A 12984-nucleotide genomic window follows, 5' to 3' on the forward strand; every position below is an offset into this window, starting at 1 on the left:
CCTTACCTGGTAAAAAAAAAATTTAATGAATAATTTATATTCGGCGTATTCCTGACGTCGAAAAATCACATTCAACAAAAAACACGTGTTTTGCGTTTAACAATTTACGCATGAGAGGGTTAAAACAACACACGCGTTAATAATATCTGAATAAGCATCTTTGATATGTTATGCATCTTCCCACAGTCCAACGGATGTCAGTCTGCCTTTTCTTGTTTATCGACGTAAAAAAGTGTCATTTCCAGCCGTTTGTCAATCTACTGTTGGATGAAAGCAGGCCTCCACCATACCCGTGTCAGTCACGGGGGTTGTTTGTCCATACTCCACCACGCGGGTCAGTGAAGGGGATGTGTTGAGATGATCACGAGCTGCTGATGTGTTAGCCGTGGTCTGGATATCCACCTTAGCGATGCGATAAGGTGGGTATAAATAACGAATTAAGCAGTGGCACGTCGCACGCACCTGAAGATTGGTAAAGTCGTTGTGGCTCGCGTGAAAGGCAACGTTTCAGAAGCTCTGCTCCATGCGATGTGACCTCATCGCATAATCGCCCGTGCAGTTGTGCCGCCGTGTAACGTGAATTAAGCATGATTTGAAAATAAGAAAATAAACTTTCAAAATCAAAGTCATCCATCGCGACATTATTCCAGTGGGAGTTGGGGGGGGGCAGTGAGGGGGGGGGGCAGGGTGAGGGAGGGAGGGTGGCATCCATGAAGCGTGTTAATTGAGGGGGTTGGGGGAGACAAAGCATCTCCATCTGTTGATGTTGGTGGTTGTTATGGTGGCTGAGGTGGTGGTGGTAGTAGTTGTGGTGCCATGTGTGCTAGTGGCGGTGTCGTGATTTCGCGCACTTCGCTACAAAATCTACTTATCCGAGTTCGATTCCCACTCACGGTGCCAACATTAGTGACGAATATCTGAACCGGTCCCGAGCCATCCTCTAGGCTGACTCTCAACTTTAAATGAGTACCTGGTGTGGTGTGTAAATATCACCACTGTGGAGACAAAGAGTGTGTTGCTAGCCAGACCACCCATTCGTGTGCCGTGTCGGCCTTCATATGTGCTCGATAACAGCACTTGTCCCAACAGTCTGTTCAGGCTATATTGAAGATCTGTGTCTTTACAAAGAATACATTCCTTTACCAATGAAATCCTCATTGAGTTTAGGGATGCTTTCCCAAGAAGGTCCTGCATTGATATATTTGGCATGAGGGAGGACACCAGATAATGCGGAGAATTATCATGAATGTGAATGCTTAACAGACAAAACTCCGCACAGACGGATTCAATAATCCCGTACCATTTTACAATCTCTTGGCCACTTTGCATTTCAAAACCAACATCGCCCAATATTCGCCGGCAATCTCCCTTACAAATACGAGCCACACTCAGAAAAGAAAGAAAAAAACCTGTTTAGCTTCTGAGATATGATGATATAAAATTGTGTTCAAGGTTATTTGGCCGTAGGCATTTTGGGAGAAGTGGCATTGCGCGACACCATCCACTTGGCCCTCCCGCCCATAGAGTCGGAGGGGACCTCTGCTCTCCAGTTCTCCCATTCTCTCCTGGGTATCGACAACAGATCCACTTCTCATTGCAAAAAAACATCAACGGCTAAAACAATTCTTCAAATCCACAGGGCTATACGTTTGTAAGCAAAGCGTCTTCTTCCAGCTACAGTTCTATGTGGGGGGAGGGCGTAGGGGGAACTGCACTTTTGGAGCAAACCCCTCTTGAAAGAACCACTCGTTCTCACCATGGGAATCTCAAACCCACGCTGAGAAAGACCACGAGGTCCAGTCTCCGCACATCAAGGCCACCAGACGGAATGCTCTTCTGTGGGTTCATAAAAAATACAATTCTCCCACCAGCAGAAGTTGACTTCAACAATCGCCTCCTGTGGTGCTGCAGGAAAAAAAAAACATCCAAGCAGGTGGTCCTCAAAAACTTCAATCCCCTTTGTTAAGAGCAAGTTGTGTCAAAATGCTCACCGATAGTTGCGTCAGGGGAAATTGCGAATTCGTGTTTGAAAGTCCGAGTGAAGTAGATGTGTTCGTATCGATTTAGCTTCGTCACAGCTGCAACTTTTTGAATGAAAGAAATACATTGATTTGAAGCTTTCGTGACTGCAGGAATCCATACTCTTTGGTTCTTTCGGTAAAGTCACGTAGAAAAATAAAAATCACGACGTTTTGGGCGCAACACAGGCGGCCACCTAATGACGGACGCTTGTGTTGCGCCCGAAACGTCGTGATTTATTTTATTTTATATCTACGTGACTTTACCGAAAGAACCAAAGAGTATGAAAGAAATACATGTTTAACATTATAGTACTGTATAACCACGACATGAGAACAGGGGGGTTTGTTTGCGCAAACGACATCATCGGTGGGACAATGAGGCACATGATTGGATGAGATGACACTCGCCACTCATGTTAACCGAATTAAACTCGGATTGCGTCGCTCTATAGAGCAGCATGCTAACCGCAGAACCACCGCTCCCCCTCGTTTTGAAAGTAAAAAATATATATATATAAAATGTGACGGCCGGTCCCGTATACATGTTCCAGTAACCTTAATAATCACTGACATCGCTCAAAAACGTCGTGGGATATTATGCACGTGCGACAAGAACGGATGAGAAATCTCATTAAATATCACAAGTCCCGCAAGATTTATTCATAATGTTTTGCATACCGTATATTTATACACGTTTAAAATGAAACTCGATGTCATTGTTACGGGCAGTAGAGCCTGCCACTTTTTTTAAAATATACACCTGCTTTAAAAATAAATCAAACAAAAGCCCTTCCCCCCCCCCCCCCAACAATGTTTTTTTTTTCGACAAAGCTCCAGGACTTGCCAGAGTATTGAACTCTAAAATAATCTTCATGCGTGCGCTCGCTCATAATCTGAATGTGAACGAGAGGCCCACGGTGGGGAAGGGCAATTGATCTCATCGTAATTAACTTAACGATTTGGACCAATTGAAACCCATTTACGGCTTCGGTTTGCACATCAGAGGCGGGTCAGGTGGGCGACCACGCATGCCCATTTATTGTCACTCCCTCCCCCCCCGCTCTCGATCCAGAGCGAGCGAGCCGAGCTGAGAGGGCTCTCGGCAGAGAGCCACGTGCTGCCATTAAAATCTCCACCCGCGAATGAGTCGTCGAACGCAATCGGAGGTCACAACGCAGGGAGGAGACATCGGAATCGTTTAGGGGGGGTGGGGGGGGGTCACCGGGGGGCACTCACTCGCCCGATCGGTTCCGTCGCCCGTCTGTGATGCACGTCGCGCGCTCGTGCTCACGGGGCAAGAACATCGATTCGCTTTCAATTATAACATTTTGTTTTTTTACATATCACGTTACCAATCACAACCGAACATATTCTGTAATGCCCATGTATGGGGGATTGAGTGCTAAGCGAGGGCTGCATCGGGGACAAATGGTCCCTACAAAAATATGCATCGCTCCGTGTTGTGCGTACGTGTGCATAACTTCTTTCGCACCGTACGTAGCCAACCGTGCAAATTGGAGGTGCGGAGGAAGGACAAGAAACTAAACACAAAAAGCATTGTTCATTGGTCGGTCCAGCACACGTGACAGCAGCCTCTGTGAGACTGCTCAATAAACATTACACGTGCCACTGCAGATACGCACACAGAACATCAAGAAGCGCCGACTTACACGCCCCAGTGTCCATCACACCCAGGAGCAAATAAACACACGCTGGCCGACACACGGGAATTGCAGACTTTTGAAAAGTGTCCTCTAAAACAATGCAACCGCATTCCCAATCCCCTCTACAGAAACTGTGGGCATATTCACTCGATGGGGAGAAGGAGACGGTCATAGGCGGAGGGGAGGGGGGGGGCGGTCTTGATTCTGGGCTAGAACAGGGCCAGGGCGTCAGCAGCACAGAACATCGGAGGGGGAGGACGTTCCAGGATTAGAGGGCAGCACGAGCGACCGGGCGACCTCCCACTCAGTAAAGGTTTGACTCTCGACATGAAGCCTTGCTTGGCTCCTGCAGTGGAGAGGAGTGTCGGGAGCGGAGGAGAGAAGCGACGGGCTACTGGGTGGCCGCGGTGGTGAACCCATGGAGGATCTTCAAGGCAGGAGGGCGCGACCTCCCAAGTTCAGGCGAGATTGTAGTGAGAGCCAGTGGTCCATGGGTAATGCGGGTCTGGTGTACGGGTGCGGAAGGGGTATTTTTTATTGGAACCATACATTGCAACCGTCGGCCCCATACTGGCAGACGAATGCCCCCCCGGTCACTCTTTCAAACGAGGCTAATGCTGCTGGTCTCTTGACTTCTGGCTTTATTTTGGTGATTTCGAAAAGTGTATTGGTTTAGCCATGTTTGTTTGTTGTAGTACAGAGTTAGACTGATGGCCTTAATCTAAGTTGTCTTGTGGTTGTTGTTGTTGTTTGACTTGCATCCCACTGGGATTTTTGCACACAGCGTTGGTGTACGGTGTTTTTTCTGCAATATTTTGCTGTCTTTTCTTGGATTTTCTGTTTGCACTCAGTCACATATTCACTTTAAGATGTTTTTTTGCTCATGTTTTTATTTTTTGTTTGTTGCGGTTGCACCCGATTCAAGAGCCGAATGGCTCACATGACTATACCTAGTACATGAACTTCTCACGTGCTTAAGAAAAAAAAACACTCGAGACCCTTGAGTCTGGCGGTGGCATCTTTTTGTTTTTGTCTTCAGGCTTGGAGAGGAGGGATTTGGGGAGACCGTGGAGGAAAGTGTTGCACTCGTTTATACGGGATGTGACGAAGCCATGGCCGAGGGTCCCAGTGGCAGCCGGGCCGAGAAGCTGGCCACTCACGAGAAAGTAAACCGGCTGAAGGGTCCCAGGCTAGGAGCTCCCAACGCTGGAAATCCGAGGGGGCACCTCGGGACCGGGGCTGGCAGCACGGTAAGGCCGAGAGCGCCGATTGTTCGGGAGAGGAGATGTAAGGGCACGTGACGTGAGCACGGGGCTCTTACCAGGGGCGGGCGGGGGGGGGCTCAGCAAGCAGAGACGCGCGGCGGTACGGAGCGGAGTGGACCGTGTCGGGATGGAAACTGCTGCGCAATAAGGTACACCTCGAACATCAGGCGTGCGGACCTCCCTAACGCGAACAGACGTATGAAGCCCGGGTTCTTTGTTATCTGGATGCGGTTCGAGGAGCGAACTCAAATCGATTTCCCAATTTGAAATCCATCGAGTGGCTTCAGGAGATGTTGAGTGTGCAGGCATAGTGAGTGTACGCCACTCGGAGCTACTCGAAACGCTCGTAATGGACGGCGGGGGAGTTTATGATGCGTTCGATCGTTTGGTCACCGGTTGTGGAGTGGGTGTCCTCATCCTTGGTGGCCGCTCTCTCGAGCGGGATGACAGTGTGGAGAGGAGCAGACCTCGGACGGCCGATTCGTCGCGTGTGCAACTGCTGTGAGATCTTGGCACGAGGAAGGAAACGATGGCGAGGTGCAGTGGCATAGAGAGCGCACAGCAACTCGCGACGACCTTCGTAACTCGGCCCTGCGTGCCTCCCCATCCATCCCATTAGCTGTCTGTCAAGTGTGGTGCCACGCTAGTAGGCCACTGCCCTGCACGTGCATATGCGTGTACGTTGAACGTCTTTCACATCGTACGAAGCCAACCGTGCCAATCGGAGGTGCGGACGTGCGGGTTCATTGAAGATCGCCAAGCACCGGCAAAACAAAACAAAAAAACCCACCCTTCTCTGCTTCACTTAATAGAATTACAACCGGCCACAGCACAAGACATGTAAGGGATGGGGGTGGGAGGGACATGACACAGACACGACTCGTACGATAACACACCACTCGGTCCGCGTCTACGTCTCTCCAGGTCGCTGCGGGCGACGTCCAACGTTTCACTCCGCATCCCGGGAGCTTCGTCGTCGGACCTCACGCCAAACAACGCGGCCGGAGAGAGCCGTGGCAGCACGGCCGCAAAGGGAAGAAACGCAAAAAAACAAACGCCGCCGTCGGTAAAGGGCACGCAAGAAAGACAGAGCCTCGTTTTGGGTGGGCCTGCACGCTTTGCGAGTGGCCTGCACGCTTTGCGAGTGGCCTGCAAGGTTTGTCGAGTGGCCTCCCCGTGCAGGTTTGTGGGTTGGTGCCCGGGGGACAAAGGGCCGACAAGAGTGACGCACGCACGGAGGGGTTCGGTGGGAGAGAGCCTGGTGCTCCAGCTTCATTAAGGCACTCGAGAGCAGCAGCAGCAGCAGCGGTGGATAACTCGCGGAGTTCCAAGCGGCCCCGACACGGCGACCATCCTAGGAAAGCAAATAAAATGCACGGACACAGCACAGGGACTTCCACGCACACATTAACAAAAACACATTCACCAGCCCCCCCGCCCGCCGCCCCCCAGTCACAAATCACTCCCTCCCTCCCCCCCCCTTTCGTAAGTGCCATCGTGACGAGGTGAAGTATCGTTGAACGCGAGCAAAAAGGGAAGTTTTTATTTCAGATGTTTTCTTTGTGACGGAGTGTACGGCTGCTTCGCTGAAAAGAAATTTCACTCGGTGTCTGGCAAAATGAGCACAAGCTCTCATCGAGGTCACGCAATGATTCTGCGCTGTTGTTGTCGTTACATAATTTTAAAATTTCATGCATAATCGAAAGTTTTGTTCGGCTGCAAAATGTAATGTAGGTACGTACGCATGTTGAACTTCTTTCGCACCGTACGTAGCCAACCGTGTTAATCGGAGGTGCGGGAAATGATCTGACGACATCTGTGTCAGTAAGAACCCTCTCTACCTCCGATGAGCACGGTTGAAAACGTACGATGCGAAAAAGGTTCAACATACATACAACACAGCCAAACAAGTGAGTTGCCACGTGCTCTATTGTATGCATGTTGAACGTCTTCAACATTTTATGGAGCCATCCGCGCCAGTCGGGGATGCGTGGGAGGGACGGCAGACTATATGCGAAAAGCAGTCTTAAATAAACGAGTTTTAAATTCATATTGACACGTGCACAGTTCCAGTGGGCAATCTAATGTCAGAAGGAAAAGTGTTCCAGACAGTTGCAGAGGCACAGCTAAAAGCAATGCAATGCCATGACCATCTCCGTTCGGTGGGCAGCAAATCGCGTTTAACGTGCCAAACAATCGTCGCTTCAGCCCACCGGTAAGTGAGAGAACAGGAAGTGGATTCGTTAATCTTGACTTTCCGGATCTTGTCTGAATAATATTTGACGGGAGTTTCAAATGAAACGTCGTAACTCATTTCTACAAAATGTTGGTTGTGAGGATTGAATGGCTTACCAGACTCGGCATGTGGGTATAACGCTGTGTCAGTTGCTTAGGGTAGGGCTAGTGACCACACACACATTGTTGTTCGTCAACAATTTAATGATGACGACGATGGCGCCACGGTGGCAAGGCGTTAATTACCTCGCCTGGTATGCAGGAGGTCGTGGTTTCGATCCTGACCCTGACGACTGCTGTATATTTGGAGTTTGCATGTCTCTCTCCAAGTGGTCGCGTTTGATTTTTCTCCGCGTCTTCCGGTTTTTCCCTCCACATTTAGAATAAAAATGCATTTAAGAATATTTGGCTGCTTTGAAGTTTCCACACGATAAGCCACGTCGTCGAGCTATCATTTGGGGCCAGGTCGCTCCTGAAAAAGAGCTATGTACATAAAAAAAAATAGTTTATAGTTTCTGTTCATAAGTTCATGATGAAGATGACGTTGATGTCACTCACCACGTCGCCCCTGGGCTCAAGCGAACTCCGAGGGCTCCTCGGACAGCTCCCTCATCCAGTCCGCTGGGGAGATCGCAGCGGCAGCGCCACCGAACCGAGACAGCGGAAAGTAGCAAGGAAATGGATCATCACGACGGCCTCGAGCGTCATTCACCCCACGGGTTTCAGTTTGGCGACGGCGCTTGAAATCGATCCCGAGGCACGACGATGCACGATTTGAGTGTAGAAGGCGCTCCCAACGCGCGATCGCATTCTCGGGACGCCGTAACAAGTGGGTCGGAGCGTGCACGTCGATGGGACGTCGAAAAAGGATTCGTTATTTGATTTGGCTGAGCGGATTTTGAACCGAAATTTCACAAAAGCCAACGGACAAACCAATCCGACATCACCCCAGTCGCACTCTAACAACAACAACAACCGCTGTTCACCACTAAGTGGTGGTAACGTCACCACGGCGCTTGTGCCATGCCAGGTGCACTTTAACGTCACGTGACGTGCCGAAGGCTCGCTATCAGGAGGTCACGGGACAGACCCAGGTGCCATGGGTTGAGTGACTGAGATGGCTGACAGATGCACCAACTGTGCTCTCCACTGTGCTAACTCTCTGCGTTTTATGCGCCCGGGACTCCGCTCATTATTGCGAGCGTCACTCCTCTGCCCTCCATTGTTGCGACTGCCTCCAACTCCACCAGCAGTGTCCTTCATGAACCTCTTCCATGAATCTCCTCCACAGAACCTCCTGGTATCTATCCGGGCAAAGACGGTAACACCTGGCCATCGTTCCACATTGCTCCTCTAAATCGCTAGACCGATCGATCAGTCTCCAAATAAATGACAATCTAGCCGCCCCCTCCCACCCTTCCTCCCCCCCGCGAATGGGAAGTTGAAAGTCTCCACAGGGCACACAATCACAGCACGCACCTTGCAAGTAGCTGTCACTCCCCGGCGGCGCTGGCAGCTTCCGGCTTCGTGGCTTTGGTGACTCCACGAGTGCGGCCTGTGGCATGGTGTCGTGGGCACCGCAATAGGTGGACGTCAATGACAACGTCCATAATAGAGGGGGGGGGGGTTTGGGTTAGATCGCGCAAATATATAAAAGTGTCGTTAAAACCTGCCACCACCCGACACAGCCAACTCGTAAGGGTTGTCACGTAAACAGAACGTGGCCAATTCGTCACTAGTACAGCACACCGGTGTGTTGGAGAGCCAAGCCACAACATTTACAATCTGAGTACGACGTTTCGCCAGTAATTACAACTAGCTTCATCAGGCGAAAGCCTACGTGTTAAACTTAATGACCACAGTACGAAAATAGCACTGCCGCCACGTGCGTAGTGAAGTAGGCGTCATCGCCTCGTGGCGTTTGTGTCACCGCACATCACCGCCACACTCCCGCTCTTTGAGAAATCTCGTGATTGTTGAAAGGTTTGCATGATGATGATTCGTGGCCTATGATGGCGACTGACAGATGATTGATGGATTATGATTAATGTGATGATGGCTGTCTTGTGGATGATGCCTAAGATTATGATTTATGGATGGAAATTTGATAGGGTGGTTATGATCATGTATGGATGATGATGAATAAGGCACAGGCAAGGGTGCAATGATCATTAGTATGATAATGCCAATGATGGTGATGATGACGATGATGACGGTGACGATGACGGTGGTGATGATGATGGTGACGATGATGACGATGATGATGACTGTGGCGATGATGGCGGGTGACGATGATAACGGTGATGATGGTGACGATGATAACGGTGATGATGGTGACGATGATAATGATGATAACGGTGATGATGATGGTGACGGTGGTGATGATGGCGGTGACGATAATAACGGTGATGATGGTGACGATCATAACGGTGATGACGGTGGTGACGATGATGGCGGTGACGATGATAACGGTGATGATGACGGTGGCGATGATGACGATGAAATTCGACGTCAGTCTGACCCTGCTGCCTGACCTGCGGCTCGCGTCTCGCTATGGGGCCGGCTGGCAGGCAGACGCCCAGGCAGGAGACGGACTGCTCGATGTCAGAGATCTGCTCCTCGGAGGGGACAAGCGAACAGGGCAGGCGGAGCAGCGACAGACGCAGCCGCCGTCAGGGTCGGCGAACGTTCATCCGCGACGACGACGCACGGACGGCAACCACGAGCGCGCTACGCGTGAACGAGGCGGCGGTGTTTTGCTAACGAGCAATGTACGTCCCATCGAATCGACCCGAATAACAAAAAGCAAAAAAATATCCGTTTGAGTATATGAACATGGGGGAGCGAGTTGTTGTAGCGGTTGGCGCTACGCTGCGCTACGACAACCCGGCGACCCGAGCTCGATTTACACTCACAGCCAACACCAGTGACGATTATCTGAACCGGTCCTGGGCCTCCCCTAGGTCAACTCAGACTAAAATGAGTACCTGGTGGTGTGTGTAAACATCGCCACTAGGGAGACAAAGGCGGCCGGGGACATGCGTGCGTGATGCTGAGCGGAGGTGAGAGGAGAGCGGAGGAGTGGGAGGAGGGGTAGGCGGAAGGAGAGAAGGAAGGATGTTCAATTCCCCCCTCCCCTAACCCCCACTTCGTAGCCTGATGCCTAGCCCCCTCTGGCCCACGGACCCCTGTGCAGTTGCACCGCCTGCACACGCGATGGCTGTGCCACAGGCACCCACAGCCGCACCCAAGAGGCTGCGCCATATTTCCGCACCACCATACAACGCACCCGCCAACTTCACCCGCTGCAACGCACCCGCAATGCAAATGTAAAAACGTGGCTGAAATCGCGCGCATGAACAATCGTGGAACTTGGAGAGAAAGAAAAAAACATAACCAAGCCCGGCTGGAGGTTTCCTCCATAGTCGTCCGGACGTTTCTACTGGGCGTCTGTAGCACCCCACCCCACCCCCTCTCACCTGTCCCTCGGCGCCCTGCACCTGCGCCGAGGCGGTGGCGACGCGATCCTCGAGCCACGCGAGCTCGCGCTCCGTGGTCGCCGCGTGGATCCCGCGCGCCCGCTCCTCCAGGTGCCGCAGCTCCTCCTCCAGCTCGAAGGCCTGGCCCGCGCCCACGTACACCTGCGGGCACGCGGGCCGGCCACGGGGCCCGTCGAGTGGGGGGAAGGGGGGGGGGTCACGGTCACGTCCGCGACAGGGCTCTCTCGCGTGATGACCTGCCGCTAGGTCTGGGCGGCCCGGGGCCCGCGGTCTATTCTATCGCGCTCGTTGCGATCGACAGACGCGGGAGATGCATAGATTTTTGCGGGTTTGCTGGCGGAATGGAGTAGGTGGGCACGTGACGACTGCCGAACTAATACGTTATAATAAAGTCGCGCTCGTCGCACGCACACACACACAAAGTGCTTGCCACAAATGAGCAAAAACACCTTGCTGATTTCGTCAAGGGGCATGAACCATCACGCGAATTCCGGCGATCCTCGCAGCAGCAGCGGCGGATTTTGGCTGGTGGCCATCGAACAAAGACGGCGGTCACCGCGTCGCGTGGCGCTTTTAGATGCGCTTCTGCGGCCGTCTGGAACGCTCTTCCTTCCGATATTAGGAAGCCACTGGAGCTATGCACTTTCAAATCATCTAGATTGAAAACTCATTTCTTTAGATCGGATTTTTGTGTTTAGTTTGTTGCCCTTCACCCGCACCTCCGATTAGTACGGTTGTCTACGTACGGTGCAAAAGAAGTTCAACATACATGCGTATATACATGTAGCAGCTACAGTGAGGAGGAATGATGGATGTGGTGTGACGGGTGCAAAGATATGTTTTTTTATGGTCACCGACCAGGATTAGTCCCCGGGTGTAGTTTGTTAACCTATGTGCATCTGCTTTACTTCCAATAATAAGACTTGAATATAGGAAAAGCCTCACAGAGTAACATGCGAGGCTAATTTTTTTGTACGTTGGCTGAAAGCGGCGTAATCCATGACGACAACAACAACAAAAAAACCCTACACGTGTGAGGATAGCAACTGAAAAGGTCCGCACAGATGGGATAATGAATCCGACTCGCTGTACTGCAATGGTTTGGCACCCCTCACAACCCCAATGGTTTTTGGGAGGTTCACAAATCGGCACGTGATCCACCAACCCTTGCCGCCAGATGGTTCTGCTGAAAGTACAGCGAGCACTTCGTTTCGTTGTTTGTATCGACCCCACGGTTTCGTTGGAAACTTTTTTTTTATTTTACACACTTTCATTTAACTCACTGTCTGTTGTTGCTGTTGTATCCTCAAATATTGTAACTCAATTTTAACCCACTTCCCAATGTCGTATCGACTGCAAACTTGGCATACGTATGTCATACTGATGACAATACTATATTCTATCATTAAAAAAAAAATATTTTTTTCAGATATATTTTTTATATCTTATGTTTCGGCTTAGTTCTGAATGTCCACGGTAAACTCACGTTGGCTGTAATTGACCACGGTCCCATACGTTATGGCAAGCTTCGGGGCCACTTCCTGGAGTCGTGGAGTTCTCCCATTACTAGCACATTTCATAAAAGCGTGTTTTGAAAAAAGTTGTTTTAAATATTACTTATTGCAAACGGAGAGCGGAGAGCGCTGGGTCAGCCGCGCGACACTGAGGCGTGACGGATAACTGGAAGCGACGGGCAGAACAAAAAAAATGACACGTCACTGTCATGTTCAAAACGAGCTGTGATGTGTCACCCTGACACAACTTATGCAAATGATATACAGTGATCAAATACAATACACACACACTTGAGTCGACATCGGCATTGAAAAGAAAATGTAACAGAAAATGTAAAAAAAATGTGAACATTTATATCCTCTAAAGATACAGTATATTGCAGTCAACTGTTTCAAATTAATTAACAATTGATCATTTGCCATCTTCAATACAATCATCACCATCGGCTGCGATCTTAGCTACTGCTGGATGAAAGTCCCCCCAGTTCATCGCAATCTCCCTCGCAGTCCTGCAATTATCCATCTAACCCCTGCACGTGATCCCATTTCATTGCTCCATCTCCGCAATGGACATATTTTGGGCCCATTCAATTATTTTGGCTGCTGCTCTGTCATTAGAAATAGGTAAAACATACATACATTAGTCCAGACCAGTTTGTTCTTAACCTGAGGTGCACGCACCCCCTGGGGGGCGCGAGACGCCCTGTCTGAGAACCAGTAAAAGTTAAGAACCACTGGTCTAGACTATCGAGTGATCATCCCGTGTCTCTGAAACAAATGCATGG

The 12984-nt window shown here is 50.5% G+C and overlaps 1 protein-coding gene across 9 annotated transcripts in view; it reads right to left on the bottom strand.

Annotated features, from left to right (window-relative positions):
• Nucleotides 1-2647: 2647 nt before the first annotated feature.
• LOC144934537 (uncharacterized) overlaps nucleotides 2648-12984 on the bottom strand; it is a 56022-nt gene continuing 45685 nt past the window's right edge. For 5 of the 9 annotated variants that reach the window (XM_078860429.1, XM_078860431.1, XM_078860432.1 and 2 more), the window contains 5 exons: nucleotides 10665-10826; nucleotides 9720-9800; nucleotides 8665-8740; nucleotides 7744-7806; nucleotides 2648-6304 (listed from right to left, as the gene is read on the bottom strand). In XM_078860429.1, coding sequence (XP_078716555.1) covers nucleotides 7760-7806; nucleotides 8665-8740; nucleotides 9720-9800; nucleotides 10665-10826 — 366 coding nt within the window. In that variant the 3' untranslated portion in view covers nucleotides 2648-6304; nucleotides 7744-7759. Of the gene's footprint in view, nucleotides 6305-7743; nucleotides 7807-8664; nucleotides 8741-9718; nucleotides 9801-10664; nucleotides 10827-12984 lie in introns of those variants that run through there. The other 4 variants (XM_078860436.1, XM_078860434.1, XM_078860430.1 and 1 more) reach the window with 3 other exon arrangements.

The sequence above is a fragment of the Lampetra fluviatilis genome, chromosome 10 (genome assembly GCF_964198595.1).
Source record: "Lampetra fluviatilis chromosome 10, kcLamFluv1.1, whole genome shotgun sequence".
NCBI lineage: Eukaryota > Metazoa > Chordata > Hyperoartia > Petromyzontiformes > Petromyzontidae > Lampetra > Lampetra fluviatilis.